We start from the raw sequence: 25,529 nt of genomic DNA on the forward strand, positions 1-25,529 counted from the left end.
TTGAGAGGTCTTGCTATTTTGTTTTTTTTATTTTTACTAATAATAGGCCATAGTCAGCCAATTAGTCATTAATCAATTAATTAATTTCCAAAACACCTTAACAAGGAAAGTCCAATGGCATTGTTTTATTGATTATCTTCCTGTTTTGACAGACAGAAACCCAACTATTGAGCTGCATTCTTGTAAATATATCATGAGCTGCTTTTTACACACCGGCTTTTAGTCTGCATGTCGCACCCAAATGTCTGTTAACTCTCTAATGCAAACATTATTGATCCATTGATTAGATTTGCTCCAAAACAACACTCTCTCGCTTCTAGCGTGCGTTTGTGGCTCTGCTCCATCATTGCCGTCAGGCCACTGTCTCTCAAGCTGACTATTAATCGTTAAGTGCAATGGGCCTTGGGTTTGTTATTGTATGTCTGTCTCCAAGTACGTCATTCAGCTTGTTTTTTTTTTTGGTTTTTTTTCAAGTGGCAGCATTAGTGAGTTGTTAGTATAGTGCAAAACACTTACAGAGGAGTCTGAAGGAGTTAGGAAGGGAGGGTGGGACCTCCATTGGGCCCCACCCACATTACAGCACATAAGGCATCTCTTGTTGTGCCCTGCACACTCATTCATTCGTTCATTCATTCATTCATTCATTCATTCATTCATTTATTCATTCATTCATTTTCTACCGCTTATCCTCACAAGGGTGGCAGGTGGTGCTGGAGCCTATCCCAGCTGCCTTCGGGCGAGAGGCGGGGTACACCCTGGACTGGTGGCCAGCCAATCACAGGGCACATATAGACAAACAACCATTCACACTCACATTCATACCTATGGACAATTTGGAGTCATTACTATTATTATTATATTACTATTACTATTACTATTACTATTACTATTACTACTACTACTACTACTACTACTACTACTACTATTACTATTACTATTATTTTCGCTAATTAACCTAGCATGTTTTTGGAATGTTTCTCCGGAATACCCGGAGAAAACCCGCGCATGCACGGGAGAACATGCAAACTCCACACAGAGATAGTCAAGGGTGGAATTGGATTCGGGTCTCCGAGCTGTGAGGCCTACGCGCTAACCACTCTACCACCGTGCAGCCCATATAAAAAATATATGAAATGAAATTAATCCATTTATTAATCCAACAGTTAACGTTTTTTTATCTTCCGATCCAACACGATAACGCATCCTTGAATATGAGCCGATACCTGGCCTGTCACGATAACAAATTCTGCTACAAATTATTGTCGCTAATCAATATTATTGACAACAATTATTTTTTTTTTTTGCTTGCAAATGCGCAAACTTGTTCATCTGATGCTCTGGCGTCGTTTAACACGAGAATACAACATTTTAACAACAATTATAGTATGTCAGAAACGGGGAAAAGCATAATAGGTTGCCTTTAATGAAAAATACACACAGCTAAACACATCACCACATTGTGTTGTGACCATGTGGATTCGAACTTTGTGGAAAAGTGTGGAATCAACTTTTTGTAATGGAGTGCCAATAGTGGAGACTTTAAACGCAGCCAATATAATCAAATAGCATTTTTTTTGACATCCTCATTAGTAGTGTAGTGTATCAATAGTGACTTACCCCCTCACTCCAATTTGCATCGTTTGCCAAGTTCTGCTCAAATTTTGGTGATGGGGAATGTAGTTCCGGGTAGTTTAATGGGGGCATTTGTGGGGGCACCCACGCATGTACGGGTAGAACATGGACTAGGGTGCATACTCATTGTACAAAAAACATATAACTTGTACACATTCACTTGCAAAAGCTTTGCATTATACTTCTCTTTGTTTTCATCCAATCTCCAACTTGCCTTGTTGGGAGTGAGCTCGCTTATCTGCAACAGTTATATGGACCGAAAGGTACCGGGAGTGCCGCGCCTATTCATCAAGTGTCACAGCAGCCCTCCACTCACTTTCATTACTGCCTAGTTAATGGTACACATCAGTGCAGTTTATACGCTATAATTAGTCGTCTCCGTTTGGCCGGCGCAGACTTACGCTGCTTCCTGCTACGCCACGCAGCGTGTGTGCATGGACACTTGGGTATCGAGCCCAAAAGAGGCATTACGGAATGACAAGTGGTCCATCTTCCATTGCCTGATTGCTGGGTTTGGATATCTGGGTTTGTTTAAAGTACTATGTTGAAAAAGATGGCTTTTTTTTTATTTGTGCATTTCTTTCCGAGTATATTAAATAAATATGCATGGCATAATTATTGAAGTTTACATATAAAAGTGCACACATTGAAACACAGTCGCAGTCTCCTTGTACCCTACCTCGCTTACCCTTTCTCACTCTTGTGTTTTTAAAAGGTAAAAAGAACCTCCTGTCGCACAGTCTCATGCATCTTTAATTGTTTTCCCCCAAAGGAGAGAAAAGAGGCGAGGGACATATTTAGGGCTTCTTGTGGTGCTTCTGAAAGCCGCAGCTGTGCAGCTTACATAAGTGAGATGACGTCACAATATAGTATAGTTGAGGGCAATAGGAGATTGGGCTTATCAATAATTTATATGAAGTATATTTTTGTTGTTCCTTATTCTCTCTGTTAGCTGTTTGTCTGTCGTTTTCTTCCCCATGCTAACTTAAATCAGAAATTCTGCTTAAGCTCATTATTATATGTTGCTATTACCCAATACGCTACCTTTTAATGATGTCTTTTTGGTGTACAGTGTTCTCTCGCTACATCACAGCTCACCTTTTGCAAGTTTTTAAAAGTGCAGTTTTGCCTATATCATTTTTTAATAGCATATGAATGTGCATAGTGTTCTGCATGCTTGTGGTGTATTAGAGCGATCTATGGGTGCTCTGTTTGTTACGGTATTTACTACTGCTACAGGTAGGGGAAAAATAATTTTCATAGCTTTCCAATTATAGTTTTATTTACAGAAAACAAATTGGAATGTATATGCAATTTTGCCCATTTTTTTATTTTATTGCATATGAACGTGCATTGTGTTCTGCATGCTTGTGGTGTATTAGAGCGATCTATGGGTGCTCTGTTGTGTGTGTTACGGTATTATATAGAGGAAAAATGAAAAGTGTTAACACAAAATTTGTATAGCTTTTCCAATTATAGTTTTATTTACAGAAAACAAATTGGAATGTATATCAATTAATATAAATGTTCCATTAAGGTAAAAGTAACATGTAAGGTTACTTTGTTTAAAGTAGTACGTTGTACTACTTGTAAGGTTACATGTAAGGTTACTTTTACCTTACATGTTACTTTTACCTTACCTTACCTTGCTATTACCCAATACGCTACCTTTTAATGATGTCTTTTTGGTGTACTGTGTTCCCTCGCTACATCACGGTTCACCTTTCGCTGATTCGCAGGTTTTTAAAAGTGCAATATTGCTTTTTTTTAAATTTCATATAAACATGCATTGTGTTCTGCATGCTTGTGGTCTATTAGAGTGCCCTATGGGTGCTCTGTTGTATGTGTTACGGTATTTACTACTGCTACCAGTAGAGGAAAAATGAAAAATGTTAACACAAAACGCATTTTGATAACTTACCAATTATAGTTTTATTTACAGAAAACAAATTGGAGTGTATATAAATTAATATAAATGTTCTATTAAGGTAAAAGTAACATGTAAGGTTACTTTTACCTTAATAAAAAGATTGCCAAATGTGATGCAATGTAGCAGTGACAGCAACACGGACACCACCTTCTTGTTTTGCCATGAGTTATTTCTTTAATTCAATAAAGTCTTTGCTCTTGTTTTGATTCCGGCTTCAAAATAACTTAAAATGGAGCCAAAGAAAGTCTCAAGTGAATAAGGTGAGAAATACTATTGGATTTAAGTACACAAAGGTAGTGTCCGTGTATGTCTGTCTGTTGTTTTCTGAGAAATTCTGCTTAAGCTGATTATCATATGTTGCTATTACCCAATACGCTACCTTTTAATGTTGTCTTTTTGGTGTGCTGTGTTCCCTCGCTACATCACGGCTCACCTTTCGCTGATTCGCAGGTTTTTAAAAGTGCAATTTTACCCATTTTTTGTATTGCATATGAACATACATTGTGTTCTACATGCTTGTGGTGTATTAGAGCGATCTATGGGTGCTCTGTTGTGTGTGTTACGGTATTATATAGAGGAAAAATGAAAAATGTTAACACAAAACGCATTTTCATAGCTTTCCAAATGTGCCAAATGTGATGCAATGTAGCAGTGACAGCAACACGGACACCACCTTCTTGTTTTGCCATGAGTTATTTCTTTAATTCAATAAAGTTTTTGCTCTTGTTTTGATTACGGGTTATTCAAAATAACCTAAAATGGAGCCAAAGAAAGTCTCAAGTGAAGAAGGTGAGAAGAAATACTATTGGATTTAAGTACACAAAGGTAGTGTCCGTGTTGATCTTTGTCTTTGGCAACAATCACATCAAAATAACCTGAAATGTTCATTTTTCTAAATTAAATCTTGATTGCTTTCCAGTGCAATAACTTAAAGTATCTTCTTCAAGTCGTACAAAAATTACATTGGTGTCCTTTTTTGGTGATGACTGCGGCTCTTTTCTGCTGTCCAGAAACAGGGAACACAGTTTTAGCTGATGCAGTAGAACAATAGAGAGGAAGCGGCTGTAAGATCAGTATTCTACATGGCCTCCTGCTGCTGGCGCAACTCGTAGTCGATTGGCTTCTATTAACCCGCCAGTCAGCTTTTCATTACTTCATTAAAGGTAGCATGGAGGCTTGAGGAAGTCCCGTCACAGTCCAGGAGTTGGTACTGACTCCTCTGCGCTGCGTGCAGTTCACCACCTCATCTGTCTTCTCGCTTGCACACAAAACCTCACATACAGCAGATGTGAATGGAAATGCCGGGTGGAGAAGCCATCTTGCCTTTTAAGGTGCTTGCGAAGGCTTTAACAAAAAAATCAGTCAAAATTATTTTTTAAAAAATGCCCGGTACAGAAAAATGGCTGGTGGTCCCAACTGACAATAACCCAACATGAAACCTGAATACTCTTAATGCTAGGAGTCCATTGGGCCGGGCCAGTTGGTGCCAGTTGGCGCCAGTTGGTGCCAGTTGGCGCCAGTTGGTGCCAGTTGGCGCCAGTTGGTGCCAGTTGGCGCCAGTTGGCGCCAATGCAATTTACTGCCTAGTGGCGAGCAGTGGCTCAAACTGCCTCCCAACTGGCTCGCGGTGGCCCGTAACGGCTGCAAAAATTGAATTTGGCGGCAAGAAAATTTAAAAATGTTCAAAATCTTCGTCGCGCCGATTGCTTGATGCAAGTGTCCACCAAGTGGAACCAAATGTCGAAAACAATCCACCTTTTGGAATCCACTGGAATGTAATGGCGCGAGCCAAGTTGCGCCAATGATGCTAGGAGTCCACTGGGTCGGCGTCATTTGGTGCCAGTTGGTGCCAGTTGGTGCCAGTTGGCGCCAGTTGCCGCCAAAGATTATGTGATTGGCTCGCTGTGGCGCCACTGCGAGCCACTATGCACCACTACACGCCAATCACATAATCTTTGGCGCCAACTGGCACCAACTGGTGCCGGGCCCAGTGGACTCCTAGCATCATTGGCGCAACTTGGCTCACGCTATTACATTCCAGGGGATTCCAATAGGCGAATTGTTTGCGACATTTGGTTCCACTTGGTGGACACTTGCATCAAGCAAACGGCGCGACAAAGATTTAATTTGCGCCAATGATGCTAGGAGTCCACAGGGTCGTCGTCATTTGGTGCCAGTTGGTGCCAAAGATTATGTGATTGGCTTGCTGTGGCGCCACCGTGAGCCACTATGTGCCAAGCACATAATCTTTGGCGCCAACTGGCACCAACTGGCGCCGGCTCAGTGGACTCCTAGCATCACTGGCGCAACTTGGCTCGCGCCATTACATTCCAGTAGATTCCAATAGGCTAATTGTTTGCGACATTTGCTTCCACTTGGTGGACACTTGTATCAAGCAATCGGCGCGACAAAGATTTTAAACATTTTGAAATTTTCTTGCCGTCGTTACGAGCCACCACAAGCCAGTTGGGAGGCACTGCATGCCACTAGGCACCTTATCGGCGACACTCGGCACGTTGTGGCGATTGGCTCGCTGTGGCGCCACTGCGAGCCACTACGCGCCACTACACGCCAATCACATAATCTTTGGCGCCAACTGGCACCAACTGGTGCCGGGCCCAGTGGACTCCTAGCATCATTGGCGCAACTTGGCTCGCGCCATTACATTCCAGTAGATTCCAATAGGCTAATTGTTTGCGACATTTGTTTCCACTTGGTGGACACTTGTATCAAGCAATCAGCGCGACAAAGATTTTAAACATTTTCTTGCCGTCGTTACGGGCCACCACAAGCCAGTTGGGACGCAGTTTGAGCCACCGCATGCCACTAGGCACTTTATCGGTGACACTAGGCGCCGCAGAAAATTGCATTGGTGCAAACTGGCACCAACTGGCGCCGGCTCAGTGGACTTTTAGCATTAGAAAACCTATGCAAGCACAGCAAGAACATGCAAAATTCAAACCCGGAACATTCTTCCTTAGTGGAAAAATGGGCTCCCCGAATGGCGCCGCAGCTTTCCAGCTAAGATTTATATTTCTTTTGCAAGATAGAGAGCTTACAAGTTGGAAGTGTCCTGCTGATTTTGGCTTAACAATAGTTATAGAATGAGAGCAGAAGTTAGACATAGCTCGATGGAGCCTCCCTTTGATCTGTTTGAGCTTTGAGAGACCCTGGAGGCTACACTTAGACCGAAGCGTGACCAGTTGGACTACAGACTAGCAGCTTTCACAGCAGGGTTTCCTGTGGCTCAAGCCCTCTTGAAAGTACCTGTCACTGCAAGCCTCCTTGACGTTGATTTCCCGGTATTACTTTTCTGCGAAAGCTCGGGCTGTCTTTGTTCGGAGTGGATAAGAGTCAGACCACAATGCATCCTCGCACAATCAGGGAAGAATGATGGTCTTGCAGTTTGAAAGGGAATGCAATCTGAGCACTGCAATTTCCTCTTCTATTCCATTTATTCCGGAAACTCGTGAAATGCTTCCGATCCAGTCGAGAGTTTTCATCATAATTATCTCAACTTAGGGAAATTGTAAGAGCAACAGACAGGGAAGATGATGTTCAGCATAGGAGAAAAAATATTATTATTATTAGTAATTATACAGTATTTACTTCTGCCATTCCTGGGGTGTTCATTGTTTCTGCTCACGGTTAAATCACCTGCACCCGTTTTAGCTCATTTCTACCTTTTGTCTTTGTTGATTGTGCAATATTTATTCGAATAGAATAAAAGAAGCTGAGCTTGTTCCAGAAAATTGTTCCGTATTTACATTTTTTACTTAGATTTGATCAAATTTCTCATGTATGATGTACATTTGACTTGTATTATCTAGTGGTGGGCAAAACCGGATCATTCTGATTCATTCAGTAAAAAGATCTGTTCATTTCGATCGTTTTGATCGTTTTGATCGTTTTGATCATTTCGATCATTTCGATCATTTCGGTCATTTCGGTCATTTCGGTCATTTCTATCATTTCGGTCAATTGTTCGTTAGACTGTGATCTCCCCCTGTGCGTAGCCGTCTCGATTCAGTCCGTTCACTCATGTTCAGTTCACATTCATTTCGACTCAACAGCTCAACAACACGTGACGACTAGTGGTGTGTCGGTCATAACGGACGGGTCAAAAGAACTACTTCTTTTTTGTGAACGGAACGAACAAGGTCACCGACAGTGTCGGTCAATCTCTCGATCTTGGTCGTTTCGGTCAGCTAACCCCACCCACCCACAGACGATAGTATAAGACGCAGATAGTCCCGCTCTGCAAAAGGAAAGGTGAACTGACTCTCCAACCGATCAAATAAAGCATTTGTAACTGAACGGACTGAACGAGTGACCTTGTTCATTCCGTTCACAGAAAGAACTAGTTCTTTTGACCCGTTCGTTCATGACCGACACACCACTAGTATTATCACGTATTTACAGAGGATTGCCAACTTAGGGTGAATGAAACAACCTCAAAACCTCCGCCAAGCGCCATAGTTCTCCCCATATTGTGATTCACGACAAAATGATGGGAACTTGTGATGTGTATATATGTATTGAAAATGCCGAATCACAAATGTGCAGGGATCCGTTGTACACTAATTAAAGCCACAGAAAGCACTGAATACTTTTCCGATAAGGCAGAAGAGCAACAGAGATCAGCTGATTTGAAAGTAGTTTTTTTGGTGTATTTTGTATTTTCTTGTTTATTCTTGAAGTACGTTCCACTTTGAACTCAAGAAGTCAGAAGAATTTCGCCACCAAATCATTCCAAATCATTATGTCATGTTATGGTCATCACCTCGTACTTGGGTACAAGGTACATTATTTAAAAAAAACACACACAAAAAAACCTTTAACTGTATTATGGAAAGCAGGAAGTGAACAAATGTACAAAGACGGGGAAAACAAAAACACTTGAAAGTGAGGGGGGCGTAAACGGTAGATGAGGGCAGTTAAGTTATCATCATATTTGTGTTTTGTTGTGTTTGTTCTTGCAAGATAGACACACAGATTCGGTATGTGACCAAAAAAATAAATAAAATAAATAATAATAATAAAATAATTAAATATTTTTAAATTATATGGCACGTGACCAAAAAAAATTAATAAAAAATGTAATAAAATAAATAAATAAAAAAAAAATTATATTAGGAAAGCAGGAAGTGAACGGGTTTGTTCTTGCAAGATAGACACAGATTCGGTACGTGACCAAAACAAAAACAAATTAATAAAAAAAATAATAATAAAATAATAATTATTTTTTTAAATTATATGGCTCATGACCAAAAAAAATAATTAAAAAATTTTATAAAACAAATTCAATATAAAAATAATAAAATAATAAAAATAATAAAAAATAATAAAAAAAATATATTTTTTACAATTATATGGTACATGACCAAAAAAAATAAATTAAAAAAATTTAATACAATTAATTAAATTAAATTATTATATTAGGAAAGCAGGAAGTGAACAAATGTAACAGTGATTGTAAAAGTACCAGATGGAGGGGTAGGATTTAATAAGCTTTGCTTCTTCCTACTCCTTTTGGACATGTGGAACTGGGAACTGATTATGGGATGCAGGTTCAAATGAAATAAAACCATTACCATTACCAAATCCCAAGGTTGGCTTGGTGTTATGTTTTGATTTGTATGGATATTATCAATAAGGTGTGATACGTAAGGACATCATGAAGTGTGCACCCTTTCTTCCTTCATGTGCACACATCCTTCTTGCTCCATCCAATTCAGTCCACTCAGACTCTTGGTTAAGGGGACATATTGGAAAACCATTAGCTCTCATTATGCTTTACAGCCACCCACTCTCCCCACCTTGTCTTTTAATCACAATCTATCCCTTGTTGTGTGTGTGTTTGTGTGTGTGTGTGTGTGCGTGCACGCACCCCTGCCTATGTTTTCTATTGTCAAGCTATATGCATGAGCGTACACTCCAGTCTCTTCTGCCCGGCAGACAGAGCAATAAAACACTCTCAGTGTAATGCGTGCCCTATATCACCCCGCCTGCACCTCTTGTTTTTATGAATGTGCCACATTTTATTTCGGTCCATCCGAACAGCAGAATTGTCAGCCAAATGGGATCAAATATCCAATGTGAGCCAAATAAAAACACATCAACGGGAATGGAATATGGATTCTCTTGCTTTATGAACTCCTTATGGAGGTAAACGTCCTATTTGTCCTTTTAGCTTCAATTTTGCACATTTATGGAGTGTTCAATATGTGTGTGTGGCTTTGATTTGATCATATGCAGCCGCCCCTTCATTATCACGGTTAATTGGTTCCAGACCCGTGAATTTCCCTGAAGTAGGATTCAGTATTATTAAATAGAATACATATTTTTATAGTTGGAGCATAAAAAAAAATCTGTGTATGACTTTCTAAATATGATATTTTTTATTATTAAAAGCCTGATGACAATAGACGGTCGACACTTTAAACACATCATGCTCCGGAGCTAAGTAGTTAGCCTCCAATTTGTTTATTCCAAACTTGAAGTGTGGAGAAAGGCGACAAAGTTAGAAGCCAAGAAGCTTTTTTGTCAGACAGGCAATGGCTGACTCCATGTAGAGTGAAGGTAATCGAATCTAATGACATGTCTCATCAATGTTATTGACACTTTGTGGCCAGAATGCTACATATCACCTGTTTTTGCAATGTTTTTGTAATGGTAATGGTAATGGTTTTATTTCATTTGAACATGCATCAGATTACAATTGAATGCATCCCATAATCAGTTCACAGTTCCACATGTCCGAAAGGAGTAGGAAGAAGCAAAGCTTATTAAATCCTACCCCTCCATCTGGTACTTTTACAATCAGTAACTATTACATTTGTTCACTTCCTGCTTTCCTAATATAGTTTATTTTTTAATTTTTTTAATTTTTTAATTTTTTTTAAATTTTTAATTTTAAATAATTTTAAATATTTTTGTAATAATTTTTAATAATTCTTAATAATTTTAATTTGTATTTTCATTTATTTTTTATTAATTTTATTATTTTATTTATATACATATATATATATATATAGCCAGTTACTATGTTTTTTTTTACTCATATTTTGGAGGGATCGATATTGGAACTGCGATCTAGCAAGGGGCGACTGTACAAGGCAGGCGTTTACAGGTAGTTTTTTGGCACAAAACTATATTTAAATCCCAAATGTTCTTTCCTTACCCATGAAACTGTCATCATTGTGCATAATTCAACTTCATAGGAGAAATTATATTCTTAATGTCGGAGTTTCCTTTCTACAATTACTCCTTTTTCTCTTTTTTTCTTCACATTTTCCTCCATTAATGCATCCGGGTTTAATTCATCACGCAGAGTCAGATTGAAGAGTGCATAATCACCATTATGTATAGTCATCGCCATCATCATTATGCACAAATGATGAAAAGCCATGCTGATTGGCTTTCTGAGCAGTGTCCATGTTTTGAACTTAGATGGAGAAAGACAGACGGAGGGAACAGACACCGGCCGCAAGAGGGACGCTCGCTCGTCAGCTAGCCATCACAAGAACGAGGACACCAGCGACAGCAGGGAGGACGAGGCGGCGGTGAGTCTATTTAAACCGTCCTGGCTTATCATCGTGTTTTTCCCAAAACTGGTTACGTTTGCAATCTTCATAAACAATCCATTTCCTGTTTCGCTTATCTTGTTTAGAATCACATTGAAGCTGGAGTCTATCCCAGCAGCAAGATTTGTGCTGACACACGGAGACTCATAGTCGCTCCTACAAATGACCTTTCATACAGAAAGGGGAGGAGACTGGTTTGCCACCAAAACCTGATTGGCCAGTAATGGTAACAATAACAAAAGTGCTGTTCTAAAGAAATTGAACAAAGTGAAATAGAAATACAGTGTTAACAAACCTCGATGCGATTCTGTGTTGGCCGCTCTACAACGAACGACCTACGTAAGTAGTTTGATGAATGTGTACGTTTAAGTGTAGCAAGACTGCATTTATCAATGAAGACAATATAGATAACATTGTAAAGTGTTTCATTTTTATGATAACCTTTAACAAGGCCATATCCATGTAGCGCAAATTCACAGTTTAAAGGAAAACTGCACAGTTTTGGAATTTTGCCCGTCATCCATAATAATTATGTGGGACTTGAACACACCGCTTACTCTTTTCTGTGCTTCTAAAGATATTAAAACAGCTAAAAAAAGAGGCAGCCAGGAATGCACGTAATGGGAGGCAACTATTCTGCCTATGTAGCCTTCGGGAAAAAAAAACTCAGAGTAATTTAAGAGTAAAATAATTCAGTAATTTAATGAAGTCATTTAAGAAACATTTTTGATCATGCTCTGTAAAACGGGGAAAGGTCCAAAACATGCCTCACATGTGTGATCCATGGTGCTTTCAGGATGCTGCGGAAGCTAACTGTGCGCTAACTGCTTTGGGGTAGGGTGGAACCTCTCAAAAGTGTGAAAAGAAACTGCAGAACAATGTGTGCTTTCACTGTTAAGTCCCCACATAATCCTTATGTGAGACTTATGTGACACACCGCTTACTCTTTTCTGTGCTTCTAAAGATATTAAAACAGCTAAAAAAGAGGCAGCTAGGAATGCACATAATGGGAGGCAACTATTCTGCCGATGAAAAAAAGTCTTCTGAAAAAAACTCTAAAAACTAAAAAATAGTAATAGTAATTTAATGAAGTCATTTAAGTTATGTTTTTATCACATGGCATCATGCCTCACACATGTGATCCATGACGCTTTCAGGATGCTAACTGTGCGCTAACTGCTTTGGGGTAGGGTGTAACCTCTCAAAAGTGGGGGAAAAAAAACTTCAGAACAATATGTGCTTTCACTGTTAAGTCCCCACGTACCAGAAAACTCTCCGACAATGCCAGAAAAAGTAGCTTGATTTTTCGTTGGTCCTAAACCTTTTTTTATACTGCACACAAAACTGAACAGTTTCATCCATAATCATTATGTGAGACTTGAACACATCGCTTAGTCTTTTCTGTGCTTCTAAAGATATTAAAACAGCTAAAAAAAAGAGTCAGCTAGGAATGCACGTAACGGAAGGCAACTATCTAAAACTGCTGCGGAAGCTAACTGTGCGCTAACTGCTATGGAGTAGAGTGGAACCGCTAAAAAGTGTAAAAAAAAAAAACTTCAGAACAATATGTGCTTTCACTGTTAAGTCCCCACGTACCAGAAAACTCTCCGACAATGCCAGAAAAAGTAGCTTGATTTTTCGCCGGTCCTAAACCTTTTTTTATACTGCACAGAAAACTGCACAGTTTTGGAATTTTGCCCATCATCCATAATCCTTATGTGAGACTTGAACACACCTCTTAGTCTTTTCTGTGCTTCTAAAGATATTAAAACAGCTAAAAAAAAGAGGCAGCTAGGAATGCACGTAATAGAAGGCAACTATCTAAAACTGCTGCGGAAGTAGAGTGGAACCTCTAAAAAGTGGAAAAAAAAAAACTTCAGAACAATATGTGCTTTCACTGTTAAGTCCCCACGTACCAGAAAACTCTCAGACAATGCCAGAAAAAGTAGCTTGATTTTTCGCTAGTTCTAAACCTTTTTTATACCTGCTTTTATACCTTTAAAACACACGGAAAAGAGAAAGACTTGTTTTCATGTCTCACATGAGGATTGTGGCCGGAAATGTTTAAAAAAGAAGTGTAGTTTTCCTTTAAATCTTTAAAACCTAAACCGTTATAATGTGGCTTTTGAGCACCTTCGAGAAGTGTCACATATTTCATTTCATAAAATGTGTCCATCTTCAAAATTGATTTGAAGGAAGAATTGAGGAAATGTGCCTGAAGAGATAAGAGTCATGAAGAAAAGATGACAGGGGTGGTCGAATCTGCCTGATAACACCCTGGGCTCGCCTCGGTCGTGGCCAAATGGATGGCAGCGCTCAAGAGGAGTCAGTCTCGAGCGCTCCCGCTGAGAAATCGTCTGTGCTGTGGGAAGTGTGCTGAAGAAGCAAAAATGTGCCAGAAAGTTTATGGCATTCCATTTAAGCATTTTATTTGTGTCACACACACTTTGTCATTCTCTCCCCTAAAATGGATGTATCAGATCATAATCACTGGAGTGCATGGGTCGTAAACATGCTCAAAAATCATAAAAATAGAGAGCATATAATTGGTTCAAGATGGTTTATTTGCAAGATGCTGTTATTAACACACTCATGCCTTTGCTAAGCAATGGTGGCGTAATTTTGAGGCAGTTGCAAACAGTAACCTTCAATTCATTTGGATGACTTTGACTGACCTTCGAAGGCACACAGATATTGTCTTCTATGGCGATATGAACAACACACCTACCACATCAAAAAAAAACAAAAATTTCATTTTGTAGTAATCAGCAGTAGATCATTGGTAAGTTTCAGGAAAATATCAGTTCCCAACTAAAAATAGGAAACCAGCTTTTTGTGATTTTCGCATTTTCAAGCATTACTTTGACAATATTTTTTGCTATTGTTACAGCTACAATATCGAAACAACTATATCAACATTCATTCAATCATTTTGTAGCGCTTTGCGGGGGTGCTGGAGCCTAAACTGATTCGATACACGATACACAGATATTGTCTTCTATGGCTATATGAACAACACACCTACCACTTCAGGAAAAAAAAAACTTTTTTCATTTTGTAGTAATCAGCAGTAGAACATTGGTAAGTTTCAGGAAAATATCAGTTCCCAACTAAAAATGGGAAACCAGCTTTTTGTTAGAAGACACATTTTCAAGCATTACTTCGACAATATTTTTTGCTATTGTTACCGCTTGAATATCTAAACAACTATACCAACATTCATTCATTCTTGCGGGGGTGCTGGAGCCTATCCCAGCTCTCAATTTGGAGTCGCCAATTACACATAAATTGGTTACGAAAACACAGAAAACCCACACATGCACGGGAAGAACATGCAAACTCCACACAGAGATGCCTGAGGGTGGAATTGAACTCGGGTCTCCTAGCTGTGAGGCATGTGCGCTAACCACTCGTCCACCGTGCAGCCCAACTATACCCTCATAAACACAGAAAAGGTGTGGTTTCATAGAAAAACAACAATATATTTACAAATATAACACTGTGATCTGTCTATATGTGCCCTGTGATTGGCTGGCGACCAGTCCAGGGTGTACCCCGCCTCTCGCCCGAAGACAGCTGGGATAGGCTCCAGCACCCCTGTGACCCTTGTGAGGACATGCGGTAGAAAATGAATGAATGAATGAATGAACACCGTGAACTATTTACAATTTTCACATTTGGAATTAAACTTCTACACGCTACACTCCTCCACGCTATTAGAATGGACATTTTTTATGGCTTAAAAGTGCTCTGAAGTGTTAATGCATTTTTTTTTCTTTTGCAAAACTCCCCCCAAAGCTGTACGGCGGTCAAGTGGTTAGCGCACAGACCTCACAGCTCGGAGACCCGAGTTCAATTCCACCCTCGGGCATCTCTTTGTGGAGTTTGCATGTTCCAAAAACATGCTAGGTTAATTGGCGACTCCAAATTGTCCATAGGTATGAATGTGAGTGTGAATGGTTGTTTGTCTTTATGTGCCCTGTGATTGGCTGGCCACCAGTCCAGGGTGTACGTGAGGATAAGCGGTAGAAAATGAATTAATGAAAAACTTATAAATACGTATTTGGTATTATTAAATGAGTTGAAACTACAAAGCTAATTTGAGCTAAGTTAATTTAACTGATCCAAATTAACTCAACAAGTGTGTTTGGTTTTTTATGGTTCGATTTTTCATGCATTACTTTTAGTCATTATTTTTAAGAGATAATTAGTTTGAGCTTTCCATAAAAAAATGATAAATCAACAACCACATGCACTTTGACCCCAGCTTATGTCTCCTTGACATGACTTATGGTGCCGTACTATTCTGTGTGTTTCTCCGGAGTTGACAGCTCACAGAGCAATATCCAAGATGAAACCGACTGTGAGTGTATTCCAGTGAGGTCGATCCGTTGTTGAAAATGCCAGTGCCAAAGGTCAACACTCTTCTTGTTGTGGAGCCTGAATGTCACATAGATTCGACACCAATCACAGAAGAAGAGAGAGAACCAGAGAGCTAAAAAAAAAAAACAGGCCTATAGCAATGATTCAGTGTGTTTAACGTACTGTTATGTGGGTCAGAGGGACATAGACCATCTCCTTTGTTTGCCTGCTCTGTTGAGTTCTTCTAGTATAGTAGTTCATGTTATACATATCGTACAATGGACTCAAAATGGGTAAAACCATGCTTGGGTAAAACCACTTCTGGGCTATGCACACTTAGAATGGATAAATAGCCTCAAAGAAAATGGCCTGACCTGAATACTGCAGAGCCCGAAGGGCAACACAATATATTTAATGATTGTGTTTTTTGATTTGTTATTTATAACTACTTTGTGTTATATTTGTAAATATATTGTTTTTTTTCTACGAAACCGCACATTTTCTGTGTTTATGTTGGTATAGTTGGGCTGCACGGTGGTCGAGTGGTTAGCGCACGTGCCTCACAGCTAGGAGACCCGAGTTCAATTCCACCCTCGGTGTGTGGGGTTTGCATGTTCTCCCCGTGCATGCGTGGGTTTTTCCCGCCTCACGCCGGAACACAGCTGGGATAGGCTCCAGCACCCCCGCGACCCTTGTTAGAATAAGCGGTAGAAAATGAATGAATTAATGATTTTTATGCACCCCCTTGCAAATGGGATGAATTGTACTTAAGCATGTAAGATACCCTGTGAGCAATTTTCCATATAACATTTTAATTATGGGCTGCACGGGGGTGGAGTGGTTAGCGCACATGCTTCACAACTAGGAGAACCGAGTTCAATTCCACCCTTGGTCATCTCTGTGTGGAGTTTGCATGTTCTTCCCGTGCATGTGTGAGTTTTCTCTGTTTTCCTCCCACATTCCGAAAACATGCTAGGTTAATTGGCGACTCCAAATTGACAGCTGGGATAGGTTCCAGCACCCACGCAAAGCGGTACAAAATAATTGAATGAATGTTGGTATAGTTGTTTCCATATTCAAGCTGTAACAATAGCAAAAAATATTGTCAAAGTAATGCTTGAAAATGCGAAAATCCTATTTTTAGTTGGGAACTGATATTTTCCTGAAACTTACCAATGTTCTACTGCTGGTTACTACAAAATGAAAAAAGTTTTTTTTTCTGATGTGATAGGTGTGTTCTTCATATAGCCATAGAAGACAATATCTGTGTGCCTTTGAAGGTCAGTCAAAGTCGTCCAAATGAATTGAAGGTTACTGTTTGCAACCGCCTCAAAATTACGCCACCATTGCCGAGCAAAGGCTCCTGCACCTGAGTGTGTTACTCATGACTCAAACATATGTGGCTACGGTAGTCACACCAGCACCTGATGTTTTTACATTTGACAAAACATAACTTCCGATCGACGGTATCACGATTCCGCATGAGCGCAAAATAAAGCTAATCTGATAAGACGTAGATGAGCGAGATAGTGTCTGAACATATTAAATGGGTTTTAATAACTTAAATATAAACAATTTAAATGGATCAGATATAGCCAAGACTCACGCTAATTTGATTTTACAGCTTCTGACCCCACAGACGTACAATTCATTACATTCAAATCAGATAAGAGTTAATTTGAAATGTTTTCATACGTCTCCTAAATGCATCGATCGATGTTGTGACTTTCTCCAAGCTGCAAAACGAATGGAACCAGAGAGGAAGCGAGGTGTCATGATAATATAAATAGAATGCTAAGGCTACGTACTCTGTACTCTATGTATTAGTTATGCATATTAGGCTGTGTATGAGATAGTAGGATCATGGTTGTGTACCTGTGTAGTACGACTCCATGTTATTTTTTTGCAGCTGAAAATACACAGATATGTTCCCAAGCTGTTTTAAGGGTACACAAAGTTAGTGATTAACCAACGGACCACTAAAATGCAAGTATACGCTATTTAGTTTTATTTTCAAACAGATGTCAGAGCTGTCAATTCGGCCCAAATCAAATCAACTTTATTTATAGAGCACTTTTCCTGCAGAGACATGCAACACAAAGAGCATTACATAATTAAAAACAATTACCACAATTAAAAAGAAAAAACAATTACAAAGAAAAGTTAAAAATATGAGTTAAAAGCCTGATTAAAAAGGTGCGTCTTTAATCTTTTTTTTTAAAATATCAACAGTCTCCGCAGTCCTGACTCTCTCCGGCAGGCTGTTCCACAGGTGGGGGCCATAGTGGCTAAATGCTGCCTCACTGTGGGTTTTTGTTCTGGGTTTTGGTATTGTTAAAAGGCCAGTGCCGGAGCACCGCAGGGTCCGCTGTGGTTGATATGGATATGGTTGATATTCGGCCCAAAGTTAATCTAAGAATCACGATATAGTTAATTGATAACACGGTCCACCCCGAATCTTATTTATTACTCAAAGTAGTTATCACAGAATACATTACCATAGTGATTTATTGATGCTGAGAATAAATATGCAGTACATGTGTGTATTCCCATCCTTGGCTACAAAATAATTGGAGGTCAGTGTGTTTGATGAGAAGAACCGAAGGTCAACTGAGGGAAATTCGAACCATTTGTTAGAAGAATTGTACAGTTTCATCCCCTTGTAGTGTTTTTATGTTGACATGTAAAGTCAAGGCTGGCAAACAAGGTCATGGAGTGATGACCGTAGAGGGAAAGAAAGGGGATGGATAATTCAAAACACAATTAAGAGAAAGTTCTGTTCCGTTGTCTCTCGGCAGGCAGAGGTTTTAATCATTGTGTCAATTTTACAGCGGCACATAAACTGTGGAAGCCATGCCACTTTGTTAACCTCTAGTTGCTTTCAGGGCTGTAAATATGGCTGCGGTACATCTCGGTGGCCTTGTTGGTAGTTTATGAGAGATTGGACATAGTCTGAGACAGACCGGTACCGTGACTAGTGGCAGGGGGGCCTAAACTGATTCGATATACAGATATTGTCTTCTATGGCTATATGAACAACACACCTACCACATCAGAAAAAAAAAAAAACTTTTTCCATTTTGTAGTAATCAGCAGTAGAACATTGGTAAGTTTCAGGAAAATATCAGTTCCTAACTAAAAGATACATTTTCAAGCATTACTTTGACAATATTTTTTGCTATTGTTACAGCTTGAATATCGAAACAACTATGCTAACATTCATTCAATCATTTTGTACCGCCTTGCGGGGGTGCTGGAGCCTATCCCAGCTGTCAATTTGGAGTCGCCAATTAACCTAGCATGTTTTTGGAATGTGGGAGGAAACCGCAGAAAACCCACACATTCACAGGGAGAACATGCAAACTCCACACAGAGATGGCCTGAGGGTGGAATTGAACTCGGGTCTCCTAGCTGTGAGGCCTGCGCGCTAACCACTCGACACAGGGGGGCCTAAAGTGATTGGATACACGATATACAGATATTGTCTTCTATGGCTATATGAACAACACACCTACCACATCAGAAAAAAAAAAACTTTTTCCATTTTGTAGTAATCAGCAGTAGAACATTTGTAAGTTTCAGGAAAATATCAGTTCCTAACTAAAAGATACATTTTCAAGCATTACTTTGACAATTTTTTTTGCTATTGTTACAGCTTGAATATCGAAACAACTATACCAACATTCATTCAAACATTTTGTACCGCTTTGCGGGGGTGCTGGAGCCTATCCCAGCTGTCAATTTGGAGTCGCTAATTAACCTAGCATGTTTTTGGTATGTGGGAGGAAACCTGAGAAAACCCACGCATGCACAGGCAGAACATGCAAACTCCACACAGAGATGGCCGAGGGTGGAATTGAACCCGGGTCTCCTAGCTGTGAGGCCTGCGCGCTAACCACTCGACACAGGGGGGCCTAAAGTGATTGGATACACGATATACAGATATTGTCTTCTATGGCTATATGAACAACACACCTACCACATCAGAAAAAAAAACCTTTTTCCATTTTGTAGTAATCAGCAGTAGAACATTGGTAAGTTTCAGGAAAATATCAGTTCCTAACTAAAAGATACATTTTCAAGCATTACTTTGACAATTTTTTTTGCTATTGTTACAGCTTGAATATCGAAACAACTATACCAACATTCATTCAAACATTTTGTACCGCTTTGCGGGGGTACTGGAGCCTATCCCAGCTGTCAATTTGGAGTCGCCAATTAACCTAGCATGTTTTTGGAATGTGGGAGGAAACCGCAGAAAACCCACACATGCAGGGGGAAAACATGCAAACTCCACACAGAGATGGCCGAGGGTGGAATTGAACCCGGGTCTCCTAGCTGTGAGGCCTGCGCGCTAACCACTCGACACAGGGGGGCCTAAAGTGATTGGATACACGATATACAGATATTGTCTTCTATGGCTATATGAACAACACACCTACCACATCAGAAAAAAAAACCTTTTTCCATTTTGTAGTAATCAGCAGTAGAACATTGGTAAGTTTCAGGAAAATATCAGTTCCTAACTAAAAGATACATTTTCAAGCATTACTTTGACAATTTTTTTTGCTATTGTTACAGCTTGAATATCGAAACAACTATACCAACATTCATTCAAACATTTTGTACCGCTTTGCGGGGGTGCTGGAGCCTATCCCAGCTGTCAATTTGGAGTCGCTAATTAACCTAGCATGTTTTTGGAATGTGGGAGGAAACCGCAGAAAACCCACACATGCACGGGGAAAACATGCAAACTCCACACAGAGATGGCCGAGGGTGGAATTGAACTCGGGTCTCCTAGCTGTGAGGCCTGTGCGCTAACCACTCGACACATGGGGGCCTAAACCGACCAGGGTTGCCCATCTCAACTGCATTTCTGCAGGTACATTTTGCATTTGCGTCATGCGTCATGCATTGAAAAGTCAGTTGAGTCGTTCAGTTCTCTCCCCCACTGGTTGGTTGGTGATTGGATCTGCAGCCATCCAAGTGTAAATGGGTGTCCCATGAGGGATTTGGTCCATCGGCTCAAATGTCCTTCCCGCGGATGTCTTCATCTTGCGCACTTGCCTGCCAATTTTCCCTCATGTGCATTGTCACTCCCCCTCCAAGATTTGGGATTTAATTTGACTTTAATGAAGACCTACACTGCCAATCTGTTCCCAGGTTTCTTACTCGTCAAGCCAGCGCTCAGCTGCTCATATCGTTTTGTCACCCTGTAATTTTCTTTCTCCAAATGTCTGTCAAAACCGATCCAAATCAAGGAGACACATTTGCTCCGAGGAGAGAAATCCACAGTGAAATGAGAATGAAAGTTGCCACAAAGATATCCAACTGTGAACAAATGGTAATTAAATCCAGCCGTTAAACAATCTCTGTTATGTTGCAAGCATTGTTTATGAGAAGCAACATTTAGAAGTGATTCAGTAATGACACCTTAGATCCCCAAGGGACATGGTCACAGATACGAATACACACTCTAGAAAATAACACAGGTCTATTTTACGTAGTTTTCAACAGCAGTACTACACAAACTCTTGGTTGATACATTTGTTATTGTACTATTATTCATTCATTTTCTACCGCTTATCCTCACGAGGGTCGTGGGGGATGCTGGAGCCTATTCCAGCTGTCTACACCCTGGACTAGTTGCCAGCCAATCACAGGGCACATATAGACAAACAACCATTCACACTCACATTCATACCTATGGATAATTTTGGAGTTGCTAATTAACCTAGCATGTTTTTGGAATGTGGGAGGAAACCAGAGTACCCGAAGAAAACCCACGCATGCACGGGGAAGAACATGCAAACTCCAAACAGAGATGGCCGAAAGTGGAATCGAACCCTGGTCTCCTAGCTGTGTGGCCTGTGCGCTAACCACTCGATCGCCATGCAGCCCTTACTTTTACTCATTCACTGAAAATGGCAAGCATTTTCAAGTCACCAAGTTAAAGTCCGAGTCAAGTCCTGAGTCGTTGGTGTCAAAGTCTTGCAAGTTTTTGGTAATAATATTAAGTCAAGTCCAAAGTCATCGAAAGTGTGAAAAAGGGGGTACACCCTGGACTGGTGGCCAGCCAATCACAGGGCACATATAGACAAACAACCATTCACGCTCACATTCATACATACCAGCAGTAGAACGTTGGTAAGTTTCAGGAAAATATCAGTTCCCAACTAAAAATGGGAAGCCAGCTTTTTGGAGTTGCGAATTAACCTAGCATGTTTTTGGAATGTGGGAGGAAACCGGAGTACCCGAAGAAAACCCACGCATCCACGGGGAGAACATGCAAACTCAAAACATAGATGCCCTGAGGGTGGAATTGAACTCGGGTGCTAACCACTCAACCGCCGTGCAGCCCATTGTACAATTATTCCCCGTTGAAAGTATAGCTATTTTTTTATTTGCCACAAAATGGGAACTGATACCAGAGTGTGTGAATGTGATCAATAAATATAATTAGATATGTCCGATATTGGACTTTTTACCAAAAAACGATATTGTCCAATTCTCAATTTCCGATACCGATATAATTCGATGTGTAACATGACTCATTTCCTGTGGTGGAATGAACACATACGTATGTGTTGTATACAACATTTTTGTAATATCGTTTTTTTCATAATCTGGGAAAAAAAATCAGATACCGATATCGGTACCGATAATTATCGAACATCCCTAAATACAGTATAATTGATAATGACAAAGGAAAACAAATACCACTTTTGAAGTTAATTTTAGTTAATTATTATAAATTTTATTCTGATCGCTCATGAGGGTCTTCTGTCATGTCGTGATTGTGACAAAACACAGAAACAGTCATCGTGACCACAGATGGTGCTGGGATAATCGTTCATATAAATGACTGACAGTGACAGACACACAAGCAGCCGGCTCAATCTTTGCCAAATGAATTCAATAAAATGATATTAATTTTGTTAAAATGCTGAGTGATTTGCAAATCCTGCTTGGGCACTTATTTTTAAAAAAGGGGGGATTTGTGTTAGAAAATCCATATAATTGAATAAAACAAAAAATAGTCTTCATCTCTGAGCACATATTTGAGTCTTTCAACAATAAAACGATGAAGTGCTTTAATACCGGCTCACGGTATGACAACCTTGGGCAAAAAAAATTAAATAAAAAAATAATGTTTTTCACTGTATTATAATTACAGCTCTTAAATGGAAATATGTTTATTGAAAAGAGAAAAAAAAGTAAAAAAAACAGTCATAGAACATGATAAAATTGGAAAATATGTTTTTAAAATAACAAAACACAACTTAATTAAACCCAGACATCCAGTATGAAGGATGGAAAACACTTTTAACAAATTGTGAAAAGTTGAAAAAGTTGAAACAACTAAACAAAATTCTAAAGAAATTAACACTTAAACACATTAACGAAAGACAAAACCAGAGTATAATTACACTTATTAAATGGAAATATCTTTATTGAAGAGAGAGAAAAAAAGTCAAAACAGTCATAGAACATTATAAAATTGGAAAATATGTATTTAAAATAACAAAACACAACATAATTAAATCCAGACATCCAGTATGAAGGATGCAAAACACTTTTAACAATGTGAAAAGTTGAAAAAGTTGAAGCAACCTAAGAAAATTCTAAACAAATTAACGCTTAAACACATTAACAAAAGACCAAACCAATGCCAATCACACCAACTGGATTGTACCATAATTGTAATGGTGCATGTCATTCAAGCAATTAGCGCTAATCATGCGAGTGTCGTTATTCGCCTCCAATCCTTTGATTGACTGCAATTTGTTTCATGTTTTGTTAAAGTTTCCCGAAATGTTAATTTGTTTTGAGTCGTGTTAATGTCTTTTCTGAAATGTAAATTCGATTCGACTTTTATTACTCTTTTTTTTTTTTGAAATATGAAAGTCTTTCACTGTGTTTTGCACTTCTCTGCCACTTTAAAGTACGTACGATGGAGCTCAACGTTTATCTTGTTTACACTTTAATAGCGTGCTCCTTAGCAGCAATGCCCCGTGCTAATTAACGTATTTCTTTTGCATGGGTGTAATTAAACTTCAAACAGCTTGGTTAAGCTACAAGCTCGGCTGTTAGTGGATGGAGTCATCAAATGCTGACTTGTTCCTTGTCATTTTTCAAGCTCTGGGGTGTTTACAGCGTGGTTGTATGAGGCTGTTGAAGGATGCATTATTGCAGTATTTCTATACTTTGACTCACTCGGGCACCTCTTTGTTCAATAAGGACGCAGAGTTTTGTTGTAGTACATACAGTGCTTCAGTATTAGAGCTCACAATTGGAGAGGAAGCTGAGGAAGTGAGTTTCCCTTCGGATTTGGAAGCTGTGGTGGTGGGCTGCATAGAAGGCAAAATTACATTTTTTGGGTGGGAATTTTGCCCATCATCCACAATGTTTATGTGAGACTTGAACACACAAACACACGTCTTTCTCATTCATTTTCTACGGGCGAGAGGCGGGGTACACCCTTGGACTGGTGGCCAGCCAATCACAGGGCACATATAGACAAACAACCATTCACACTCACATTCATACCTACGGACTAGAACATTGGTAAGTTTCTGGAAAATATCAGTTCCCTACTAAAAATGGGAAACCAGCTTTTTGTGAGAAGATACATTTTCTAGCACTACTTGAATATCGAAACAACTATACCAACATTCATTTATTCATTTTCTACCGCTTTGCGGGGGGTGCTGGAACCTATTTCAGGAGGGGTACACCCTGGACTGGTGGCCAGCCAATCACAGGGCACATATAGACAAACAACCATTCACACTCACATTAATACCTACAGACTACAAACATTGGTAAGTTTCAGGAAAATATCAGTTCCCAACTAAAAAATAGGAAACCAGCTTTTTGTGAGAAGATAGTACATTTTCTAGCACTACTTTGAAAATATTTTTTGCTATTGTTACAGCTTGAATATCGAAACAACTATACCAACATTCATTCATTAATTTTCTACCGCTTTGCGGGGGTGCTGGAGCCTATCCCAGGAGGGGTACACCCTGGACTGGTGGCCAGCCAATCATAGGGCACCTATAGACAAACAACCATTCACACTCACATTAATACCTACGGACTACGAACATTGGTAAGTTTCAGGAAAATATCAGTTCCCAACTAAAAATGGGAAACCAGCTTTTTGTGAGAAATTTTCTAGCACTACTTTGAAAATATTTTTTTGCTATTGTTACAGCTTGAATATCGAAACAACTATACCAACATTCATGCATTCATTTTCTACCGCTTTGCGGGGGTGCTGGAGCCTATCCCAGGAGGGGTACACGCTGGTCTGGTGGCCAGCCAATCACAGGGCACATATAGACAAACGACCATTCACACTCACATTAATACCTCCGGACTGCTGGTTACCTAGCAGTCCTAGAACATTTGTAAGTTTCAGGAAAATATCAGTTCCCAACTAAAAATGGGAAACCAGCTTTTTGTGAGAAGATACATTTTCTAGCACTACTTTGAAAATATTTGTTGCTATTGTTACAGCTTGAATATCGAAACAACTATACCAACATTCATGCATTCATTTTCTACCGCTTTGCGGGGGTGCTGGAGTCTATCCCAGGAGGCGAACACTCTGGTCTGGTTGCCAGCCAATCACAGGGCACATATAGACAAAAAACCATTCACACTCACATTAATACCTACAGACTACGAACATTGGTAAGTTTCAGGACAATATCAGTTCCCAACTAAAAATGGGAAACCAGCTTTTTGTGAGAAGATACATTTTCTAGCACTACTTTGACAATATTTTTTGCTATTGTTACAGCTTGAATATCGAAACAACTATATCAACATTCATTCATTCATTTTCTACCGCTTTGCCGGCGGTGCTGGAGCCTATCCCAGGAGGGGTACACGCTGGTCTGGTGGCCAGCCAATCACAGGGCACATATAGACCAAAAAACATTCACACTCACATTAATACCTACAGACTACGAACATTGGTAAGTTTCAGGAAAATATCAGTTCCTAAC

General features: G+C 39.6%; 1 protein-coding gene across 2 annotated transcripts in view; it reads left to right on the forward strand.

Annotated features, from left to right (window-relative positions):
• Window positions 1–25,529, forward strand: part of b4galnt4a (beta-1,4-N-acetyl-galactosaminyl transferase 4a) — a 148,453-nt gene that overhangs the window by 49,061 nt on the left and 73,863 nt on the right. For both annotated transcript variants that reach the window (XM_078793182.1, XM_078793167.1), the window contains exon 2: window positions 11,015–11,127. In XM_078793182.1, coding sequence (XP_078649308.1) covers window positions 11,015–11,127 — 113 coding nt within the window. The remainder of the gene's footprint in view (window positions 1–11,014; window positions 11,128–25,529) is intronic.

The sequence above is a fragment of the Doryrhamphus excisus genome, linkage group LG1, assembly GCF_037039965.1.
Source record: "Doryrhamphus excisus strain RoL-2023G ecotype Guam linkage group LG1, RoL_Dexc_Guam_v1.1, whole genome shotgun sequence".
Lineage (NCBI taxonomy): Eukaryota > Metazoa > Chordata > Actinopteri > Syngnathiformes > Syngnathidae > Doryrhamphus > Doryrhamphus excisus.